General features: G+C 45.7%; 1 protein-coding gene across 5 annotated transcripts in view; it reads right to left on the bottom strand.

Annotated features, from left to right (window-relative positions):
• Positions 1 to 19015: 19015 nt before the first annotated feature.
• HGSNAT (heparan-alpha-glucosaminide N-acetyltransferase) overlaps positions 19016 to 24908 on the bottom strand; it is a 123221-nt gene continuing 117328 nt past the window's right edge. For all 5 annotated transcript variants that reach the window (XM_063919976.1, XM_063919974.1, XM_063919975.1 and 2 more), the window contains 4 exons: positions 24478 to 24555; positions 24120 to 24190; positions 22149 to 22261; positions 19016 to 20403 (listed from right to left, as the gene is read on the bottom strand). In XM_063919976.1, the coding sequence (XP_063776046.1) occupies positions 20222 to 20403; positions 22149 to 22261; positions 24120 to 24190; positions 24478 to 24555 (444 nt within the window). In that variant the 3' untranslated portion in view covers positions 19016 to 20221. The remainder of the gene's footprint in view (positions 20404 to 22148; positions 22262 to 24119; positions 24191 to 24477; positions 24556 to 24908) is intronic.

The raw sequence follows: 24908 nt of genomic DNA, 5'->3' as shown, positions 1-24908 counted from the left end.
TATCATCAATGATAGGGTTAAGAGGTCCCTGGTTCTTAAATTGCTTAAACCAGGTATGTCCAAACTGCGGCCCTCCAGCTGTTGAGAAACTACATATCCCAGCATGCCCTGACAGTTTTGCTGTCAGAGAATGCTAAAGCTGTGTCAGGGCATGCTGGGATATGTAGTTTCTCAACAGCTGGAGGGCCGCAGTTTGGACATGCCTGGCTTAAACAATACAACGCAGATGTGATGTGCCTTTCCGAGACCCATTTGGAGGGTAACAAATTGTTGTCAGTGCGTAAACCTTGGGTGGGATGGACGTATCACGCCACTCATACTTCTCATTCTCAGGGGGTCTCAATACTCATTTAAAAAAAACGTACTGTTTGTATTGATTTCTGTAAAAACGGATCCCCTTGGTATACATGTCTTTCTTGACTGTAAATTTTTTTCCTAACCCTTACTTATCCTAGCAGTTTATATTCCCCCACCCCTTTAATTATGATGTATTGAAACAGGCAGCTTCCTTTATTGCTCAGTCACCTAACACTGTGGTTCTCAACCGTGGTCCTCAAGTACCCCCAACAGTTCATGTTTTCCAGGTCTCCTCACAGGATTGCGAGTGAAATAATTTGCCCTACCTGTGGGTCTTTTATAATGCGTTAGTGAGTAATGAATACACCTGTGCACCAGCTAGGTGACCTGGAAAACATGAACTGTTGGGGGTATTTGAGGACCAAGGTTGAGAACCACTGACCTAACACACCAGTTATATGCTTAGGGGATTTTAACAACCTTATGGTCTATCATCTCGATAAATGGAAGGGGCCTTGCTCATCTTCCCAGGGATATGTATCCTCCAAATTCTCTGTTATTTCCATGGGTGTTCGGGATGCCTGGAGGATTAGAAACCTCTCCCTTAAACAATATTCCTGTTTCTCCAAAACTCACCACTCCTTTTCCCGTATAGATCTTGTTTTGGTTTCACCCCCATTGCTACCTAAACTTACTGATGCTCATTATAAAGCCTGAGGTTTATCTGATTACTCACCCCTTGTTATAACTTTAAACATGGAGTGCCAGAGGGAGCAGTCTTTTCGGAAACTGCACCCCTCTTGGTTGTTGCAACTGTAGGAGGCCTCTGATTTAAAGTCATTATGGGAGGGTTATTTTGATGTAAATGTGGGTACGGCGCCTGTTCCGGTAGTTTGGGATTCTTTCAAGGCATATTTGAGAGGCACTTTGATTCAAAGAATAGCTTCTCTCAAATTAGTCTATAGAAAGCGAGAATTCGAGTTGGAATCAGCATGTCTTGATTTGGAGGCTAAATATTCAGAGGACGGTCTGGATGATACTAGACTGGGATGATGCTTAGTCTGCCTGGTTATCTCACAAAGAGGAATGTAATATACGTAGCCTCTTGTTCAAATCTCGCCATTTCTATATACATGCTGAAAGAACTGGAAGTTTTCTGGTTCATTTTGACCATCCTACAAGTATGTGATACAGAGTTTGTGAAGTAAAAATGAATGCGCAAAAGCAGCTAGTTACAAAAGGTTGCCACAAAGAGGTATCCTCCACCTCTCACCTAAACAATACACACACAACAAAGGCAAAAATAGACTTTACCAGCGCTTGTAGAGGAACTCCTTCACTCTCATCTCTATACATAAGTCTCCAATCATTTGGTGTATAAATGGAGAAAAGAGATGCAACATATAGTGATGTAGTTATTTTAATACAGAAGAAATGCAATAAAAATTATCTACACAAACACTGTATAGCAGCTATTTGTGTTTAAAATATCAACAATCCACAATAAAAAGAGAGGTATCCACATGCAACACGCAATTTGGACAATTACCAGATTATTATTATTATCCTTTATATGGCGCCACAAGGGTTCCGCAGCGCCCAATTACAGAGTACATATGCACATAACAGAAAAAAACAGTGACTTACAGTTGAAGACAATATAGGACAAGTACAGGGTAACTAAGCATAACTACACCAGTAAATGACAGAGAAGTTCCAGGTGGCCAAAAAACTGCTTGATTTGGGCAGTTGAGGATTATTAAAGTAAGAAAAGGATAAGCACATGAGGGAAGAGGGCCCTACTCGTGAGAGCTTACATTCTAAGGGGAGGGGTAGACAGACGGGTGACACAGATGGGGTACATAGAGAGCGTGGAACAGTGGGTTAGGATGAGATTTGGGTTTGGTAAAGTGGGTCTTAAGAGCCAGTTTGAAGTTTTGTAGATAGGTAAAGAATTCCAGAGAAAGGGAGCAGCACGTGAAAAATCTTGGAGATAGGAATGGGAGGAAGTAATCAGAAGATAGGAGAGTCGGCGTGCATTAGCAGAGCAAAGAGGACGGGTGGGAGAGTAAAGGGAGATAAGGTCAGAGATGTAAATGGGAGAGGAGTGGGTGAGTGCTTTGTAAGTGAGAGTGAGAAGTTTGAATTGGATTCTGAAAGGGAAGCCAGTGAAGGGCTTGTAGGAGAGGGGAGGTGGACGTACTGCGTTTGGTGAGGAAGGTGAGCTGGATAGCAGCATTGAGGATAGATTGGAGTGGATAGAGGTAATTGTCAGGGAGGCCAGTTAGTAGGAGATTACAGTAGTCTAGTCTGGAAATAATCAGTGAGTGAATAATGATCATAGTGGCATCCTGGGTGAGAAAATGTCTGATCCTGGAAAAGTTTTTGAGATGAAAATGACAGGTTTGTGAGAGGTGCTGAATGTGTGGTTTGAAGGAGGAGTCAAGGATTACGCCAAGACAGCTTACTTGGGGGCTAGAGGAGATAGTCATGCAATCAATGGATAATGAGATTGTGGAAGGTGAGGTTGTGCGGGAGGGTGGGAAGCTTATCAGCTCAGTCTTAGACATGTTGAGTTTAAGAAAGCGCTGGGACATCCAGGAAGAGATAGCAGAAAGACAGTTGGAGGTAGGAGTGAGGAGAGCCGTGGAATGAGGCAGATTTGAGCGTCATCAGCATAGAGGTGGTATTGGAAGTTAAAAGAACTAATAAGTTCACCTAAAGAGGACGTATAGAGAGAGAAAAGCAGAGGACCAAGAACAGAGCCTTGGGGGACACCAACAGTTAGTGGAAGTGAGGGGGAGGTAGCATCATGAGAGGAGACAGAAGGAACGATCAGAGAGGTAGGAGGACAGCCAGAGGGCAGTATCACGCAGACCACGAGGGTGAAGGATTTGCAGAAGGAGAGGGTGGTCCACAATGTCAAAAGCAGGAGAGAGGTCAGGAAGAATAAGCAGAGAGTAGTGGCCCTTAGATTTGGCTGCATGGAGGTCATTGCAGACTTTTGCAAGGGCAGTTTCTGTGGAGTGGAGAGAACGGAAACCAGGCTGGAATGGGTCAAGCAGTGAGTGAGAGGAAAGAAAGGCAGCAAGGCGATTAGAGACAATACGCTCAAGAAGTTTGGAGGCAAAAGAGAGGAGAGAGATGGGTCAATAGTTGGAGAGTGTTTTGATCAAGGGTAGGTTTTTTTAAGAATAGGGGAGACAAGAGCATGCTTGAAGGCAGAGGGGACAGTGCCTGATGAGAGGGAGAGATTGAGAAGGTGGGCAAGATGGGAACAGGCAGAAGGAGAGAGGTAGCGGAGGAGGTGGGAGGGGATAGGGTCAAGTGGGGAGGTTGTGGGGGGGAGGAACGGATAAGGACCATGACTTCCTCGCCAGATACATGGGAGAAAAATGTCAGAGTTAGTAAGAGGGGAGGGGTGGCAAGGTATGGATGGTGGCTGGTCTGGTGGGATGTGATGTCCTGACGTATGGAATCAATCTTGGATGTGAAATAAGTGGCAAAGTCAAGAGCAGACAATGTAGAAGGGAGAGGTGGTGGTGGTGGGCAGAGGAGGGAGTTAACAGTGGCAAAGAGGTGCCGGGGGTTGGAAGACTGGGTAGAGATGAGGATTTGGAAGTATGATTGTTTAGCGAGGGAAAGGGCAGTACTGAAGGATGAGAGCATAAATTTGAAATGGAGGAAGTCTGCCTTAGAGCGTGATTTCCTCCACTGTCACTTGGTAGTACGTGAGCATTTTTGAAGATATCTGGTGCATTTGGTGTGCCAGGGTTCAGGTGTTGATCTGCGAGGGTAAATAGTGGTTGGTGGAGCAACAGAGTCAAGGGCAGAAGTAAGATGCATTGTATAGGGATGTGGCTTGTTCAGGGCATGTGAGTGAGAGAAGAGGAGAGAGAAGCGAGTCAAACAGGGAGGCTAGGAATGAGGTGTCAATAGCCTCAATGTTACACTTAGTGATGGTAGCCTTAGGAGGGAGAGATGGGGAAGCAGAGATAGATAAGTTGAAAGAGAGCAGGTGGTGGTCAGAGAGGGGAATTGGAGAAATCAGAAATATCACAGCGGTGAGTGAAAACCAGAACCAGTGAGCTCCCGTTCACATGAGAGGGTGAGGTGGTCTACTGGGAGAGATCAAGTTAAGAGGTGAGGTTAAGGAGTTTAGAGGCAAGTGATTTTGTGGGTTTATCGATAGGGATGTTGAAATCACCTAGAATAATGGAGGGAATGTCAGAAGAGAGGAAGTGAGGTATCCAGGATCAAAGTTGTCGAGGAATTTTGAGGAAATGCCAGGTGGATGGTAAATGACAGCAACTCGAAGATTAGTAGGTTGGTAGAGGCGTATAGTATGGACCTCAAATATAGAGAATGTAAGTGATGGTCCTGGAGGTATAAGTTGGTATGTGTAGCTTGAGGGTAAAAGGATCCCAACACCACCCCCATGGTGACCCCCGGGTCGGGGGGGGGGGTGTGAGAATGTGAGGCCCCCAGCAGAGAGAGAAGCAGGAGAAGTGGTGTCATAGGGAGTAATCCAGGTTTCTGTAATGGCCAGGAGGTGCAGGGAGTTGGAAATGAAAAGGTCATGAGTGGGGGCCAGTTTGTTGCAAACAGATCTGGCATTCCAGAGTGCACAGGATAGGGGGTAGGAGTTTGTGGGAGAGATGTGAATGAGATTATCAGGATTGCTGTAGCGTTGAGGTAAGATTAATTTGGAAGGAAGGGATAAAGAGGGTGTAATGATGGTGCGGGGGCCTTGGCTAGGAAGGGAGACTGCAGGAGTGATTCAGGGAGGGAGTGCAGTATGATACTGGTGGAGGAGAGGTGAGGTGACAGGCAGAGGAGGGAGAGAGCAGGGTTGAGTGGTGGGGTAGAAAGGGTGTGAAGGGGCATAAGTAAATAGCAATGGGAAAACAGAAGAAGAGGGGAAGGGAGGATGATAGACAGAGAGAGGATGAGATGTAGGAGACATGGAGAGACACAGAGTAAAGGATTAGGAAGACAAGGATTAATGGGGGATGTTGCCAGCCTGGCCATAGTGTGGATGGGGTAAATAGTGGTAGTAAAATGAGAACTGCTGATATACAGTTCAAAACAAGCATGGATTAGGTGGAATCACGGTTATTCCATCCAATATTTAGAGATGGTATTCTGGATCAAGTCCTGTAATTGTGCCAGTGGGTCCTATATGCTGTCACACCAACACATTTCCTCCCCTCCTGGTGACACCGCTCCCCAGCCCTGTAGACTGGCATCCGTTGTCAGATTTTCCCAATCTGATATCCAAAAGGGTATCCCTTTGGCCAGATGGGATGTCTGTGGCCACCAGGATAATGACCTCCTTACTTCCAGAGTAAGGATCATAGTCTGCGTTTTTATTGTCTGATGAAAACCATTCCATTTGATCAGATGTTGCAGAGGTCTCGAATGGAACTGAGCATACTCTACCACAGGGGTGGGGGAACCTCCAGTCCACAGGCCCTATAAGGCCTGCAAAGCCGTTTGTTCCAGCACACCTGCTTGTGCGTCAGCGAGACATGCTGCCGCTCAGTCTGGCGGCGGTGTCTCAGCTGTCAGTACAGGGAGGAGAGTGCAGCTATGTCCGGCGGCAGCAGTGGGTAGGATCTCAAACCAGCCACCGGTTCGTGAGCCAATCAGGAAGCGCCGCTGCTGGTCCGCGAGCTGATTGGCTCACAAATCGGCGGCTGGTTTGAGGTCCTACACGCCGCTGCCACCCGACATTGCCGCGGTCTCCTCCCTGCCCTGACATCTAAGACACGCCGCCGACGAACGGACAGAGCAGCAGCAGCGGTGAGCAGCACAATGGGGTGGGGGGGGGGGCATTTGTGTATCTGGCACTGCACTGGCATATGTGTATCTGGCACTGCACTATTGGGGGCATGTGTGTATCCCGTCCCATTTTAATTGGCCACACCCATTTTCTGGCTCGTGCACTCAGTGCCTCTAAGGGGCATAACTACTGAGGGCAGGGTCATTTTTAAGTTGATAATTTTTATATGGCCCCCGAAGGATTTTATAAATATCCAAATTGCCCTTGGTAGAAAAAAAAGGTACCCCACCCCTGCTCTACCATGTCGAATGTTGACACCATCAATCCCATCACATGCATTGCTGCGTGAATGGATACCTTTCGACTGTGTAGGAGCTCCTGAATCCTTGACTGAACTTTGGATATTTTGTTCAGAGGTAAAATTACTCTCTGAAGGCTCGAATTCAATACAGCCTCCAAGTGAGTCATCCTCTGACGGAACTAGAGACAATTTCGCCCAATCTATGAGCCAACCGTACTTCTGCAGACACTCTGTTGTCTGTTGCAGATGACACAGAAGCAACTCCTAAGACTGGGCCAGGATTAAAAGATCGTCGAGGTATGGAAAAATTCTTATCCCCTGCTGGCGGAGATAAGCTGCCATTACAACCAGAATTTTGGTAAATACTCTGGGGGCTGCAGCCAATCCAAATGGCAGAGCCTGGAACTGAAAATGCTGTTGGAGGATAGCGAACCTGAGATGGCGCTGATGGGACAGGGCTATAGGAACATGAAGGTAACCATCCTTGATATCCAGGGACACCATAAAATCCCCTGGCTCCATTGCCAAAATGATGGAACGTAAAGTATCCATATGAAACCGAGGCACCCAAATATATTTGTTCAGCACTTTTAGATTGAGTATGGGCCGGAACAACCCATTTGGCTTCTGGACTAGAAACAGGTTGGAGTAGAAACCCTGTCCTCATTGTGCAGGTGGAAATGGAATGATTACTCCTGACTGAAGCAATTTCTGAACTGCCTCTTGCAAAGCCTTGGCCTTCGTCTCTACCAAAGACGGGCTGGTACAAAAAAACCTTTGAGGAGGGTTTTTCTTGAAAGCAAACGCATAACCGTGAAATACCGCTTCTTGCCCCCAGGCATCCGTGGTAAACTGCTGCCAAATCTGTGCAAATTGAAGTCGGCCTCCCTCCCTGGGATCGCCCCGGTGGAGGCCTGCACCATCAGGCTGATGGCTTATCTTCTGGGAGCCCAATGCTTTTTAGTCTTACCAGACTTGTTGTATTGGGACTGTTTGCCATCACCTTTTCCTTTTGCTTTCCTCTGAGACCGAAAAGTGCCAAAAAGCTGGAATTTTAGGCTTGAATTTGTATGTGGAAGGAAACTTCACTTTACTGGAGTCTGCTTCTGACTCCAAAATACTGTTTCATTCTTTACCAAAATGAATATCTCCGCTAAAAGGTAAAGACTCCAAAACCATTTTGGATTCTGAATCAGCTTTCCATGTACGTAGCCAAACTGCTCTGCGAGCGGCTACTACTGAAGCGGATGTCGGAGAGGCAATTGTACCCATATCCAAGGCTGTTTCTTCCAAAAACATTGCAGCCTGTTTGTTATGTGCAACATGGTATTTTTGCTCTCTAGATGCCATTGAAAGATCCCCTTCCAATGCATCAGCCCGCGCAGCCACTGCTTTTGCCATCCAGGCTGAAGCCAGGGCTAGTATAATGATTGCCCCAGACAGGGAAAAAAATGTTTTTTTGAAAACCATCCACTCTCCTATCCCTGATATCTTTTAATGATGTTGAAGGCAGAGGTAATGTAGATTTTGACACTAATCGAATAACAGGTGTAACTACTTTAGGGGCCACTTCCCTCTTTAAACAGTCCCCAGCCAGAAGTGGATAATTGGAATTCAATTTCCTAGTAATTCTAAACTTCTTACTGGGCATAGCCCAAGCCTCTTCCATAATTTCTGACGCAGGAAACTCATTCTTAACTGTTTTGGGACGTTAAAACACAGGTGCCTTGGATTTTGACACAGGCTCTGCTGATTCTTCTAAGGATAGAATGGCTTTCATTGCATTAACTCCGACCACTGAGCTGTGACCTTCTTCCTCGTAATCGCATGCAGAACCAGAGTGTAATGAGTCTTCATCCTCCGACAAATCCTCATCTGAAACATGTGTAGACTGTGAAGATGTTGTTTCATGTCTGTGATTTACTTACCACTGACTGCTGCTGCTGCCCCTGCTGGAAGTGATAAACCGCAGGTGGAATGCTGTATGTAAGGGTTAATAGTGTAACCTATCCCTGGTACAGAAGTTGGAATTACCCGCTCAGCTATACTGGATAATGTCTGTGCAAACATAGCCCACTGGGGATCAACTTGCACCTGTGTGTGCCTTGTATTTTTCAAGAGACCTTGGTGAAAGCTAAAACAATTTGCACACAAACCATCCTGAACTAGATCCTGAGAGGCTAACCCAGCCTTGCACGACAAACATGATATGAGTGTTGGTGCTGCTGTGAGTGTATTTTCCTCACCTTTGCCGTTCTTAGACATGATAATAATAAGATTTTACTCACCGGTAAATCTATTTCTCGTAGTCCGTAGTGGATGCTGGGAACTCCGTAAGGACCATGGGGAATAGCGGGCTCCGAAGGAGGCTGGGCACTCTAGAAAGATTTAGGACTACCTGGTGTGCACTGGCTCCTCCCACTATGACCCTCCTCCAAGCCTCAGTTAGGACACTGTGCCCGGACGAGCTGACATAATAAGGAAGGATTTTGAATCCCGGGTAAGACTCATACCAGCCACACCAATCACACCGTATAACTCGTGATACTATACCCAGTTAACAGTATGAATATAACTGAGCCTCTCAACAGATGGCTCAACAATAACCCTTTAGTTAGGCAATAACTATATACAAGTATTGCAGACAATCCGCACTTGGGATGGGCGCCCAGCATCCACTACGGACTACGAGAAATAGATTTACCGGTGAGTAAAATCTTATTTTCTCTGACGTCCTAGTGGATGCTGGGAACTCCGTAAGGACCATGGGGATTATACCAAAGCTCCCAAACGGGCGGGAGAGTGCGGGTGACTCTGCAGCACCGAATGAGAGAACTCAAAGTCCTCCTCAGCCAGGGTATCAATTTTGTAGAATTTTGCAAACGTGTTTGCCCCTGACCAAGTAACAGCTCGGCAAAGTTGTAAAGCAGAGACCCCTCGGGCAGCCGCCCAAGATGAGCCCACCTTCCCTGTGGAATGGGCTTTCACTGATTTAAGATGCGGCAGTCCAGCCGCAGAATGCGCCTGTTGAATCGTGTCACAGATCCAGCGAGCGATAGTCTGCTTAGAAGCAGGAGCACCCAGCCTGTTGGGTGCATACAGGATAAATAGCGAGTCAATTTTCCTGACTCTAGCCGTCCTGGAAACATAATTTTTCAAGGCCCTGACTACGTCCAGTAACTTGGAATCCTCCAAGTCCCTAGTAGCCGCAGGCACCACAATAGGTTGGTTCAAGTGAAAAGCTGATACCACCTTAGGGAGAAACTGGGGACGAGTCCTCAATTCTGCCCTATCCATATGGAAAATCAGATAAGGACTTTTATATGACAAAGCCGCCAATTCTGATACACGCCTGGCCGAAGCCAAGGCCAATAACATGACCACTTTCAACGTGAGATATTTTAGATCCACGGTTTTTAGTGGTTCAAACCAATGTGATTTTAAGAAACTCAACACCACGTTGAGATCCCAAGGTGCCACTGGAGGCACAACCGGGGGCTGAATATGCAGCACTCCTTTTACAATGTCTGAACTTCAGGTACTGAAGCTAATGCTTTCTGGAAGAAAATCGACAGAGCCGAGATCTGTATCTTAATGGAGCCTAATTTTAGGCCCATAGACACTCCTGCTTGTAGGAAATGCAGAAATCGACCTAGTTGAAATTCCTCTGTTGGGGCCTTTTTTGGCCTCACACCAAGCAACATATTTCCGCCATATGCGGTGATAATGTTTTGCAGTTACATCTTTCCTGGCTTGAATCAGCGTAGGAATGACTTCCTCCGGAATGCCCTTTTCCTTTAGGATCCGGCGTTCAACCGCCATGCCATCAAAACGTAGCCGCGGTAAGTCTTGGAACAGACAGGGCCCCTGCTGCAGCAGGTCCTGTCTGAGCGGCAGAGGCCATGGGTCCTCTGATATATTTTCTTGAAGTTCTGGGTACCAGGCTCTGCTTGGCCAATCCGGAACCACGAGTATCGTTCTTACTCCTCGCCTTCTTATTCTCAGTACCTTTGGTATGAGAGGCAGAGGGGGGAACACATAAAACGACTGGTACACCCACGGTGTTACCAGAGCGTCCACAGCTATCGCCTGAAGGTCCCTTGACCTGGCGCAATATCTTTTATAGCTTTTTGTTGAGGCGGGACGCCTTCATGTCCACCTGTGGCCTTTCCCAATGGTGTACAATCCTTTGGAAGACTTCTGGATGAAGTCCCCACACTCTCGGGTGGAAGTCGTGTCTGCTGAGAAGATCTGCTTCCCAGTTGTCCACTCCGGGAATGAACACTGCTGACAGTGCTAACACATGATTTTCCGCCGATCGGAGAATCCTTGTGGCTTCTGCCATCGCCATCCTGCTTCTTGTGCCGCCCTGTTGGTTTACATGGGCGACTGCCGTGATGTTGCCTGATTGGATCAGGACCGGCTGGTTTTGAAGCAGAGGCCTTGCCTGACTCAGGGCATTGTAAATGGCCCTCTGTTCCAGAATATTTATGTAGGGAAGTCACCTGACTTGACCAAAGTCCCTGGAAGTTTCTTCCTTGTGTGACTGCCCCCCAGCCTCAAAGGCTGGCATCCATGGTCACTAGGACCTAGTCCTGTATGTCGAACCTGCGGCCCTCTTGAAGATGGGCCCTCTGCAGCCACTACAGTAGAGATACCCTGGTCCTTGGAGACAGGGTTATCAGCCTAATGCATCTGAAGATGCGACCCGGACCACTTGTCTAACAGGTCCCCCTGAAAAGTTCTTGCATGGAACCTGCCGAATGGGATTGCTTCGTAGGAAGCTATCATTTTTTCCAGGACTCGCGTGCAATGATGCACCGATAACTGTTTTGGCTTCAGGAGGTCTCTGACTAGAGATGACAGCTCCTTGGCTTTGTCCTCCGGGAGAAACACTTATTTCTGGTCTGTGTCCAGAACCATCCCCAGGAACAGTAGACGTGTCGTAGGAACCAGCTGTGACTCTGGACTGTTTAGAATCCAACCGTGCTGTTGTAGCACTTTCCAAAATAGTGCTACCCCGACTAGCAACTGCTCCTTGGACCTCGCCCTTATAAGGAGATTGTCCAAGTACGGGATAATTAAAACTCCCCTTTTTCGAAGGAGTATCATCATTCCGGCCATTACCTTGGTAACACCCTCGGTGCCATGTACAGTCCAAACGGCAGAGTCTGGACTTGGTAATGGTAATCCTGTACCACAAATCTGAGGTACTCCTGACGAGGATAGTAAATAGGGACATGCAGGTAAGCATCCTTGATGTCCCGGGATACCATGTAATCCCCCTCGTCCAGGCTTGCAATAACCGCCCTGAGCGATTCCATCTTGAACTTGAATTGCATGTGTTCAAGGATTTTAAATATAAAGAAGGGTCACACCGAACCATGCGGTTTCGGTACCCCAAACCGTGTGGAATAGTAACCCCGTCCTTGTTGAAGTAGGGGCACCTTAAGTATTACCTGCTGGGAATACAGCTTATTAATTGCCTCTAGCACAGCCTCCCTGCCTGAGGGAGTTGTCGGCAAGGCATATTTGAGGAAACGGCGGGGGGAAGACATCTCGAATTCCAGCTTGTACCCCTGAAATACTACTTGAATGAAACAGGGATCCACCTGTGAGCGAGCCCACTGATCGCTGAAATTTTTGAGACGGCCCCCCACCGTACCTGGCTACACCTGTGGAGCCCCCGCGTCATGCTGTGGACTCAGAGGAAGCGAGAGAAGAATTATGATTCTGGGAACAGGCTGACTGGTGCAGCTTTTTCCCTCTTCCCTTGTCTTTGTACAGAAAGGAAGCGCCTTTGACCCGCTTGCTTTACTGAAGCCGAAAGGACTGTACCTGATAATACAGTGCTTTCTTAGTCTGTGAGGAAAACTGAGGTAAAAATATTTCTTCCCAGCTGTTGCTGCGGATACGAGGTCCCAGAGACCATCCCCAAATAATTCCTCACCCTTATAAGGCAGGATCTCTATGCGCCTTTTAAGGTCAGCATCACCTGTCCAGTGACAGGTCTCTAATACCCTCCTGACAGAATGGACATTACATTCATTTTGGATGCCAGCCGGCAAAATATCCCTCTGTGCATCCCTCATATATAAGACGACGTCTTTAATATGTTCTCATGTTAGCAAACTAGTATGTTTGACAGGGTCACCGACCACGCTGCAGCAGCACGCTCTGCAGGTTTCAGTCTAGTACCTGAGTGTGTAAATACAGACTTCAGGATAGCCTCCTGCTTTTTATCAACAGGTACCTTCAAAGTGGCCGTTCCTAAAACGGCAGTGCCACCTATTTTGACAACCGCGTGAGCACCTTATCCACCCTAGGGGATATCTCCCAGCGTAACTTATCCTCTGGCGGGAAAAGGTACGCCATCAGTAACTTTTTAGAAATTACCAGTTTCTTATCAGGGGGAACCCACGCTTTTCACACACTTCATTCATTCATCTGATGGGGGAACAAAACACTGCCTGCTTTTTCTCCCCAAACATAAAAACCCATTTTTAGAGGTTAATGTCAGAAATGTGTAACACATTTTTTTTTAAATTTTTTTTATTGCCGGGATCAAGTCACGGATGTTCCTAGTGGATTGTGTATATGTCTCAACCTTGTCGACACTGGAGTCAGACTCCGTGTCGACATCTGTGTCTGCCATCTGAATGAGCGGGCGTTTTTGAGCCCCTGATGGCCTTTGAGACGCCTGGGCAGGCACGGGCTGAGAAGCCGGCTGTCCCACAGCTGTTACGTCATCCACCCTTTTATGTAAGGAGTTGACACTGTCGGTTAATACCTTTTACCTAACCATCCACTCTGGTGTCGGCCCCACAGGGGGCGACATCACATTTATCGGCATCTGCTCCGTCACTATATAAGCCTCCTCCTCAAACATGTCGACACAGCTGTACCGACACACCGCACACACACAGGGAATGCTCTGACTGAGGACAGGACCCACAAAGCCCTTTGGGGAGACAGAGAGAGAGTATGCCAGCACACACCAGAGCGCTATATGAGGGGATTAACACTATAACTGAGTGAATTTTCCCCCATAGCTGCTTGTATATACAATATTGCGCCTAAATTTAGTGCCCCCCCCTCTCTTTTTAACCCTTTGAGCCTGAAAACTACAGGGGAGAGCCTGGGGAGCTTTCTTCCAGCTGCACTGTGAAGAGAAAATGGCGCCAGTGTGTCTGAGGGAGATAGCTCCGCCCCTTTTCCGCGGCCTATTCTCCCGCTTTTTTCTGGATTCTGGCAGGGGTATTTACCACATATATAGCCTCTGGGGCTATATATTGTGGTATTTTTGCCAGCCAAGGTGTTTTTATTGCTGCTCAGGGCGCCCCCCCCAAGCGCCCTGCACCCTCAGTGACCGGAGTGTGAAGTGTGTATGAGGAGCAATGGCGCACAGCTGCAGTGCTGTGCGCTACCTTGGTGAAGACTGATGTCTTCTGCCGCCGTTTTTCCGGACCTCTTCTTGCTTCTGGCTCTGTAAGGGGGACGGCGGCGCGGCCCCGGGACCGAACACCAAGGACTGGGCCTGCGGTCGATCCCTCTGGAGCTAATGGTGTCCAGTAGCCTAAGAAGCCCAATCCGGCTGCAAGCAGGCGAGTTCGCTTCTTCTCCCCTTAGTCCCTCGCTGCAGTGAGCCTGTTGCCAGCAGGTCTCACTGAAAATAAAAAACCTAAATCTATACTTTCTTTCTAAGGGCTCAGGAGAGCCCCTAGTGTGCATCCAACCTCGGCCGGGCACAAGATCTAACTGAGGCTTGGAGGAGGGTCATAGTGGGAGGAGCCAGTGCACACCAGGTAGTCCTAAATCTTTCTAGAGTGCCCAGCCTCCTTCGGAGCCCGCTATTCCCCATGGTCCTTACGGAGTTCCCAGCATCCACTAGGACGTCAGAGAAAAAACACTTGCACAGTGTAATACACAATTTGCGACTGTAATCACTTTACGTTTGTTAAAGTGACATACAATCCGACCCTACCCTGCTTTGCACCAGCATTGAGGATCGAAAAAGACAGAGAAACTGACAGAATTATAGTAAAGTCAGCAATCACACTAGCAATCAGTCACAGGTTATACATTAGTATAGTAAGTAATATGAGCACACAATCAACTAAAATACATTTCAAGTATGTAGAAGAAACATATTACTGCATTACCTTATATAAGATTTTTACCGTATTCAGATGCATAGTGAAAGAAAACAACAGTAATAATTATCAGACTCGTATGCATTAGGCACTTATCCAACTATTCGTACTCAAAAGGTAGACAGAGACTTAGTGCTGTATTGCCCGTGCTCAGTAGAGTGGGATACAGGGAGACTCACGCCACTTCTAGGACCGATCCATACGTTTGAGAACACTGAATGGATTCAGACGCTAATAGTGTACACTGCCGCTCCATGAACCTATAGTGAACACAGACGCACCAGTCACACAGCCGCCTATGCTGCGACTGGGTCCCCTTCGTGTACAGCATCTGAGACGGAAGCGGGATACAGTTCATGACGGGAGACTCGGAGGAAACTGGTCATGAACTGGGGGGAGGGGTGACCAGGAGAGTGTCTGACTCCCCACTGCTGACATCAACCCTAGGGATCATGGCCTCATACTATTCCTGGAGTCTCTGATCCCTAAGGCCTAGCGCTGGTGCACCCGGGGTGGCAGCCGTGTCAAAGACTGTTTGATAGTCTCCTCCCAAAACAGTGCGGCTGTGTCCGTATTCCCCTACTAAAAACGGAACCGATGCCTTACCTTCTGCTCGTGCTCCGGCTACAGGCTGGTAACGTCTGCTGGACTACTAGTATATCCGATAGATGCCCGTCGAAACACCACTGAACTCGTGGGTAAGCGTTGTTGCGACCCGGCGGGGAGTTGTTGGAGCGACTCTTGTTAAGGTACGTATAGGATGCTTTTTAGAAAGATCACTAAAGAAAAAATATTAAGACCATAAAAATAAAATAAGAAAGCTTAGGGCTGCTAAAACAGCAGCTCTCTTGACCATGGTCCGGCTCCTGCCGCACCAAACAAAAAAACTGATTTGCCTGAGCCAGGAGGCGGGGATATATGGATGGGCCCGTTGCATGCTGGGAGGCCGAAAAGCTTTAACCGTTTGGTGCAAATCCGCTGTCGCTTCATCATATCTCAAGGTTATCCTGTGGACCCTGCAGGAGAAAAAAAATCTTTGAAATCTCTCTCTCCTTTAAAAGTCATTGGGGGGAAAAAACACATTAACATTAAAAGAGTAAAGTGGCTTGATTCCTTTTAATTACTTCCACAATGTAAAGTGCCATTCAATTTTCCATTTAAATAGCTTGTACATCCCACAGTGACTGTATCTTTAGCAAGCCAATGATCATTTCTGCAGCTACATGTACATTCGACTAGTCCTTCGTGGTATCTCTCTGTCACGATCCGGGTATCTGGACGCCATTTCTTACCCATCAGATGCCTCCTAAGGCTGGCTCAGCGCTCCAGGACCGGATCCCATCTGTTATCCTAATGTTCACATTCCTGCATCCTCTCCTGTCTCTCTGAGACGCTGTCACAGTAACGCCTTATTACATCTGGCATGGCGTCTCCCGCGGCCTCCGCCGTCGTCCCTGAGCTTCTGCATGCAGAGTGTCAGAGTGGCGATTACGTCAGCCGCGGCCTCCGCTGTGTCCGCGTGGTTGGATGTGCACTTGTCAGCCTGGCGTCTCCTGTCTCCAGTGGCCGGCGCCGCCATTACTGTTTTCATTACCACATGGATTACAAACCAAACTTCCCTCCAAGTGTCTGCATGGGCGCAGCCATCTTGGATTCTGTCAGCTGATCATTTCCTCCAATCTGTTGTCAGTATTGTTAATCTGCATAATTGCCTAGCCAATCCCTTCCTTGCTGCAGGTATAAATACACTGTGCCTGAGCAAGGAAGGCGTCAGTGCTTTGGTTGTCAAACCTAGTTCCTGTTTGTCTCTCTCCTGTGATTGTCTTCCAGGTTCCAGCTCCTGTCTCAAGACTTCCACCATAGAGACCCGCACCAGCATTCCACCTGCGGTGTAGCCTGACTCTCCAATCCATTGTGGATTCATCTGTTTCCAGCTACAACATTACCTACTTCCAGCTCAGCTTCCAGCAGAGTACAGCTTCCCTTAAAGGGCCGGTGTCCTTTCTACACTTTACCACTCTCCACCGGTATTATTATTTCTCCGCTCTCAAGTTCTACATTTCAGTTCATATTTCATCGCTCCCAAGTTCATTTATTATTTAACTGGTTCCAGCCAGTATCCACTCCGTGCTAACAACAGTCTGGTTCCAGCCAGTATCCACAGCAGCTGTTTTATCTTCAGCAACCTAGCTTTTCCTGGAACACCAGCTGGTACAATCCTGGGTTATTTCCATTGCTACAGTCGGGCCTGGTAAGGACTTTCCATCTAGAAGATCATAAGAACTATCTCACACTACCAGTGCCCTGTGGCTCTTGACATCCTGTAGTACCCAGGAACTGTATTTATTCTTTGCTGACTTTTACGTTTTCTTTTACTGCTGCTGTGTTGCGGAGTTGTCATAATAAACATCATTGACTTTTATCCAAGTTGTCGTGGTCACGCCTTCGGGCAGTTATTATTCATGTTACTTACATGTCCAGGGGTCTGATACAACCTCCCAGGTTCCGGTACATCTCAGCCCCTACAACTGAGGCTGCCTCCCGTCAGCTCAGGCCCTCAGTTGTGACACTCTCTACCACATCAAGGTAATCGCCCATTTGGGGATTTAGCAATACTGTTGAACACGTTTTGCGGAAATTAGGGTTGTTCCTCTTCACTAGGCGGATGCTCTAGATCAGCGGTGGCCATCCTGTGGCTCTCTTTATTCACATGTGGCTCCCAACACTCTAAATCATGTGACCACAACAGATACAGAAACCGCTGCACTCTAGCCAGACACGCAGCAGCACTACAGGGACTGAAAACTGAGTCAGATACTAGAGGTGAGACACCCACAAGCAAACAGAGGACACATTAGGGACTGCTGCAATGGCACGAGTTGATGGGGGGGCTGTAGAGATACATGAGGGTGGGCTAGAGTGACACATGGCAGAGCTGGCTGGAAAGACACAGGAGGGTCCTGGCAGGAGTGATGTGGGAGGGTGATGGAAGTAGTGACACATGGGAGATATGGCTGGAGTGATATAGGAGGGTGGTAGCAGGAGTGACACACTGGGGAGCTGGCTGGAGTGACACAGCAGGGTCTTGGCAGTAGTGACACATGGGAAACCAGGCTGGAGTGACACAGCAGGGTCTTAGCAGTAGTGACACATGGGAGAGCTGGCTGGAGTGACATAGGAGGGTGCTAGCAGGAGTGACACATGGAAGACCTGGCTGGAGTGACAGGATGGTGTTGGCTGGAGTGACACATGGGAGAGCTAGCAGGAGTGACACGGGGGAGTTGGCTGGAGTGACATAGGAGGGTGCTAGCAGGAGTGACACATGGGGGAGTTGGCTGGAATGACACAGGGGAGCTTAAGTTTATTATGTGAATCTGGCTTTTTCAATGGATCTGGCTTTAAAAAATTTATTTTATGTCGTTCTGGCTTTTTCAATATATATTTTATACCAGGGGTGTGGTCTAGCAGGCACAAGGCCACATTCCATTTTTGCATGCACGCCATCGGCTCGATGTCGGCTCTTTGACGTACCTAACAAGGTTTTTTGGCTCTTTGTCACTGACTGGTTGGCCACCCCTGCTCTAGATCTTTGCTATCTTAATGTGTAAGAAGCAACCATAAATGGTTTTGCGTTATGTGAGTGACATTTTGTATTTTATACCTTATCTATAAAAGGGGTTGGGTATGCGTTACCGCCGCTAGGGGTCCTGGCAGTAAGCATACCAACCGCGGGATCCCAGCAGCGGAATGCCGGTGGGGGCGAGCGCCGCAGGTTCTATTCCCACTCTGTGTGTGTAGTGGACACCCACGAGTTGGAAGTCCCTGCTAGTCGGCATGCCGACTGTTGGGATTTAGAAAGGGGCAGGATGTAGCAGTGAGTAATGTGACCGCCGGTCACATAACTACATCCCCTATAAAGACCTTTTTCCAGACTTATGCATAGCCCATAAATGGAGAGACGTGTAGCGGTGCAACAGCTATAAAACACTCTTAAATGTCTCAAACACAGAAAATCACTCAGATCTGTACATGGAAATAGTTAATTCATTGCTTTTTTTTTCACGATATGTTTTTGATAAGTTTTTCTATTAAAGAACATGCTTGTGGTAAATACCAAATGGGAGTGTGTCGTGGATCAGGGTTTGGACTGGTCTTTTATTTATATTAGAACCATGATACCTCAACTTTCAAGCACAGATGCTGATGCAGGGTAATGAAATAGCTGACCAGTAGCCAAATTGAAGAATTTAAATAGATCTATAACTGGTTTGTGTTTTATATGGCCGACTTGTATTTTGAGACTGTGGGCTGAATATGATTTGCACGCAAAAGCAAACGGCCCAGCATTTATTGGCAGTCGCCGTCTGCGAGTTCTTGCAAATGACAAACTCCTTTCCTCCAGGTGCCCGAATGTGTAAGGACTGAGAAAAAAAAAAATCCCACCCAACGCAAAATATTGGTAAACAGGACAAACTTCTCATCAACTTTACTGCAAACATTTATGAGTTAATACATGTAACAGGACACGGACAGATTATTTTAACACAGAATTAAAAATAAAATTCCACAGTAGTAGAAAAATATATACATTTTCATTCTCTGCTTTCTATAAAACCTTGAGATTGTTGAGTAAGTCAAGGTGAATAAAATGACCACCAATGCAAGTAAAACCTTAAGTTGGGGCATGGGTCATTAGGTTGACCACTATTGGTCGACATGGTCATTAGGTCAACATGAACAAGGTTGACATGAGGTTTTTTTAAAACTTTTTTTGGTGTCGTTTTCTTTGTAGAGTGATCGGGAACCCCAATTAGTGCACCGTGTCTCCTTGTATGGCTCGCTTCGCTCGTTATGCTTCGGGCAAGGTTACTATTCCCAATCATAGTCCACGTGGATCGTAAAGTATGAAAAAGTTAAAAAAAATAAATGTGAAAAACTCATATGGACCTTTTTCCATATTGACCTGGTGACCATGTCGCCCTAATGCATGTCGCCCAATAGTGGTCGACCTAATGACCGTATCCCCTTAAGTTGATCTCTTGTTAAATGAGTTTGTATTGGACATGCAGTGTTTTTGAAAGAGAGAAACTTATGTGGACAATAAGTTATGTTGCAGCATATTAGTGTTTGCACTCTTTAATGCATACATACATGAAATTGCCGAGGCTAGAAAGATAAATATAAAAAAAAAGTAAAAAGAACTTTCCCTTTTTCTCCCTTCCCTCTGTGATGTACGCAACAGAACACAAAGAAAACACATGTTAAAAATGGGATGTAATTAATATACAGACTGTTGGGATCCCGGCGTTCAGGATACAGATGGCGGAATCCTGACAGCCAGTAAAATTTTTCGTCCGCCCTCCCATTATTCCCACTCAGGTGGTGGATCCATGCCACCACCCGAGGGAGAATAAAACTGCTCGCCAACAGGCCCGAAGCATAGCGACCCCCGCGCGGGGACTCGCTGCCGGTATTACAGCTAACGCTGTCGGGATCCTGATAGCCGGCATCCCGTTAGCCGGGATATCGTACTGAGCCCATTAAAAACAGTCCCTTAAACTGTAATTACAGGTAAGACTTTGACTTTATGGTACAGATATTACACTCATCCCAGAAAAAATAACCGTTCTGAATGGCACTTCCTTTGGTTACAGTAACATTAAAATGTTAATACTAGATGAAAGTTCAAATCTTCCAGAATATCCTCTTCCTGTACAGGATGTAGGCGATGAGCACCCAGATGGAAGTAGCGACAAGGTTCTGGGTAAGGTGCTGCGCATGTGACTGACTGTCCTGCATCTTCCACTTGAAAGGGAAGTAATTTTCAAATACTTCATGACCGACGTAAACAAGAATAGAGTTCATTCCTAAAATCAATGCAAAGCAGACTTAAAGATGGTAGATATACTGCTTAGGGTGTAGCGTAATGTAATAAACTTACACAGGAGAGAATAAGGTAGCCGAGTACATAGATACTTTGCATAGCAAGTTTAATGTGCACGCAGACACAGTATTTTCCTGCACAGAATAAATGAATGTGTTCTTTTTTTTTTTTTTTTTTTTTTTAACCCATTTGCTCAAAAATCTTTCAACATACTTATAGCCAGAAGACTGACTTTAAAACAACTTAAATCAAATAATGAAGACATTTATAACCCTTTCACACTGGATCATGGCTTGGTTGTGAAAGGGTCAACCCGGGCTGTGTGTCCCAGGTACTCAACCCTGGTCCTGACTAGGGTCTTACTTGGGATCGACCCAGTTACACCGATGTCTGAAAGGTGCAACCCAATTTATTCTACCCAGATTATGGGGCAGATGTATTAAGCTGAAGTGATAAAGCCAATCATTACAGATGTGAAAAATGCCAGTTGGAGCCGATTGGCTGGTACGTTATCACCTGCCACTTATCACTGCTTTATCACTTCTCCAGACTTAAAACCCATCTGCCCCTCTGTTACCAAGATATTCACTGGTGGATCAGGAGTGCAGAGAGATTATGTAAATCTGTAATGTCCAGTGTGAAAGGGGACGACCTAGGAATAACCCGGGTCCAAGGTGCGATGTTATTTTTCTGGTAAAACAGCAGTATTTGATTCTCTTAGATCTTCCTACACTTCTAAAACGCATTTGTGCCCTTGTGCTTTGACTATTGCAATACAAAAAGGAAAAGGAAAAAAAAAAAAAGACGACACTACAGTGTTTGCAGCTGGTACAAAATGCAGAAGCCTTAACTTGGGTGTGGTATATTTTGTCAACATGGTCATATGTCCACATTCGTCATGTCATCACTGACAAAATGCAGCTGGTGGTCTAGTGGCGAGTTACCAAATACGGTAGGTCTGGCAACTCCGGCGGCGATGTCCTGATGACTTCCGGCAGATTCCGTGGTTCTTCCAGTGGTAAGCATGGCTAACCCTAACCTTCCCCCTATTGCCGAACCCTAGCGTCCCCTCCCATTGCCTGACCCTAACTGTCCGCTGACGGTCCATTGAGAATGTCAACATTTTACACGATAACTTTCTGCAGATCTGGCATGTACAATGTCAATTTTTTAAATGTCGCTATTGTGGTATTGACATTATCAGTGTCAACATTATGACTCCATCCCCTTACAAGCCCTCTTCTTGCCAAATTACCTGTTCTCCATTACCTTCACTATTTGACTTTAAGATGGTGAAGCTCTTCCAAGACTGGCATTCAAAGCCGTACATAACAAGGGCCCTTGGTACTTACAATAAAGCAGCTTCGGATTCCCTAATCTCATACTTTGGAGCCCAAGCTTTTAGCTATAGCTGCTTCTGCTCTTAAGATCTCGCTGCCTCCACCAATAGCAATGCTCAACTCTCTTTCCTGTATTTTTAACATCTTATATGTTTTTATTTTTTACATGTGTTTTTATTGTGCAAATAAAAAGTGCTTTGAGTTCCTACTGGGATTTAACACAATATAAATACAATTATTGTTAATGTTCCATTCATTTCAACAATTTTTTTTCCATATTTAGATTAATATATGAATTATATATTTAAAACAAAAAAAACAAAACACTGTCATGTCCAGGGTTTCAGCACAAAACAAAAGCCACATCCTCTGCATGTAATCGTCTTACCTGGGTAAAAAAACGGAGCACCCATCCAAACCCTTTTAACATCCACCAGAAAATAGATTAGCAGCAGCAGGAAGAAAGCAAAACAGCTGAGAGTGGTCACGTAGGAGATGGACCTGTGTGTTTCATAATGAAGAGTGAGCATAAATAGAAGTCTTCATGCAGATACAATGGTATGCAGATACAGGTAGATGGAAGATGCAATGTGCGCTCTACATAATGAAGATAAAAATAAACTGCGCGGTTTCTAAAACAGATTACAGATCAACTTTATGCGACCTGTGTTTTTTTTTATTTTTCATTAATATTTAAAGTTGCACTGTATCTTTGTTACCTTGTGGCATATTTATTAATGCGCAGGTTTTTAGACATGGAGCTGTTACCCATAGAAACCAATCCGATTCTAGCTAGATAAAGGAGTCAAATCTGATTGGTTGCTATGGTCAACATCTCAACTTCTAAAAACTCGCACTTCAGTAAAATATACCTCCTTGTCCCATACTGGATGAGAGTTGAGGGGTAACATAATACATTTTGTAGTTACACCACTTTCAGGGTAATATTGTGCCGATTTTTCTTATCTAAGGTGCTCTTACCTTCTGCAATTTGGATGGCCAATTACGCCTTTGTATATATAACTGGCTGCAAATCTCGACATGTATGTGCATAAAGTATACTTGCTGACTGCCTGAATGTCAGGAAGACTGCCTTCAACAGTGGTGATAAAGAGTCTTGTAATTTCCCTGAGGCCGGGCATGGTGGCTGCAGCACAGTAATGAGGTCATCACTTTCCATCTACCATGGAGGAAACACCAGGGAGGAGTACAAAAGGGATGTGTACTCAGAGCCGGACTAATATCAGGGCAGCTGGGTCGGTCGCCTTGAGATCCCCGCACACTGGGGGGCAACCACACATCGCTACATCAACAGCTTAGGGGGCACTGTAACATAAGTGATGTGGGGTATGTGTGGTATAATGTGAACTGAGGCAACTACAGTGTGGTGCTGGGGGTATTTGCACAATATACTTTTTAATAACACCGCCAGCATGTGTTATTGACAATTTAATTGGTAGGGTCTCCACCACCACGTTAGTTGCCCTGGGGCCCACACATCTATTCCACATTCCGTGTGCTACAGGAAACTGGCTGCCGCTTGCCAGCACACTGATGGCTACATGAGTGTCTTTGGGGCAGATGTATTAACCTGGAGAAGGCATAAGGAAGTGATAAACCAGTGATAAGTGCAAGGTGATAAATGTACCAGCCAATCAGCTCCAATATGTAAATTGACAGTTAGGATCTGACTGGCTGGTGCGTTTATCACCGTGCACTTATCACTGGTTTATCACTTTCTTATGCCTTCTCCAGGTTAATACATCTGCCCCTTTGTGCCAAAGGAAGTGTGCCAACTGACTGGAGATGTGTGTTCCATTGCAGCGCATGTGTATTGCATTACAGGGCCTATGTAATTCATTGCATGGGGCATGTGACACATTGCATGAACCTGGTGGAAAGGTCACAGTTAGAGGGGATCACTTAAGATGCTAAATAATAGTAGATTGCAGCTTATTTTTAATGCACTCCTATAGTAAAACATCTTTCACTAGTGTGATTCATGGGCTAATGAGCAGACTTACTATCTAGGCTCTTTCTGTGACCATTGCAGATTTTCTTATATTGTGACAACTGCGCATGATTTGCAAAACTTAAATACCTGGTTCATCATACACCCATTATCTAGCAGTCATATACTTAGGAAAATAAAGAAACATCAGAGGTATATCTATATTTATTTGTGTGTGTGTTGGATTACGTAACTGCTTTGTGGCTCATTTACTGTTGGATGCAAGTCAATTTTATATATACGACAGAGCAGTACAGGCCATGCTCACGTTAGTGTGATCTGGTGATGTAATAAAGTGAACAGAAGGAGGAGTGATGTCAGTAAATAATTAGCATTTTTCCGGCTTACCACAAGTTTTTGTTCACTGGAATAAAACCTTCATTTGTTGAGCACTTAGTCAGAATTGCTGAAATGACACCCTGGAATACAGAAGGAAAAAAAAAAAAAAAAAAGGAGAGTTTAACAAAAAAACATTCAAGAAATAAATCATCGTAAAATAGAATAGACATTGTGTTTTTCCCTTTTATATTTTACATGGCATGCTATGGGTTGCTTCTATAATGTTATTACATTAATTGACCTAGCTAATGCATCAAATGTAATACAACTGCTAAATGTTTCATAATAGCAGGATGCCAGTCAGACAAATTTACAGGTTTATTTATATATTTTATGTATAGATAAACATATACACTAAATTACGTACCATGACAAGGCTCCATGTGAAGAACCTTACTATCACCTGTTTGTGCTGATTCTTGTAAAACAAAAGTATTTTTCCAGCCTGCAGAATAAAAGCACAGTATATATTGTATAGGTAAATGAAATGTTAAAAACTGTTCTGCAAAATATTTGTGGTTCCATATTTGACTGCAAAATTTGGCTTTATTTGCTCCCAACTACACAGCAGAATGAGTAGGTTAATGCTGGGATGACCACAATCATTGCACAGAATGGACGTCCTACCCAGAAACCCATTGGAGTTAAAGTCCAAAAAACAGAAAGAAGTGGGTGCTCTGTAACAGAGGATAAAAGTAACAATGAAGAATTAACTAAATAAATACTCAATGATTCCCAGTAATATAATATACATTATCAGTAGTTATATTTAGTAACATTGTTTGTGCTAAATGGAAT

Source organism: Pseudophryne corroboree, chromosome 1, assembly GCF_028390025.1.
Source record: "Pseudophryne corroboree isolate aPseCor3 chromosome 1, aPseCor3.hap2, whole genome shotgun sequence".
In the NCBI taxonomy this organism is placed as follows: domain Eukaryota; kingdom Metazoa; phylum Chordata; class Amphibia; order Anura; family Myobatrachidae; genus Pseudophryne; species Pseudophryne corroboree.
The sequence above is the reverse complement of the archived record's forward strand: the minus strand, read 5'-3'. Positions and strand labels throughout refer to the sequence as shown.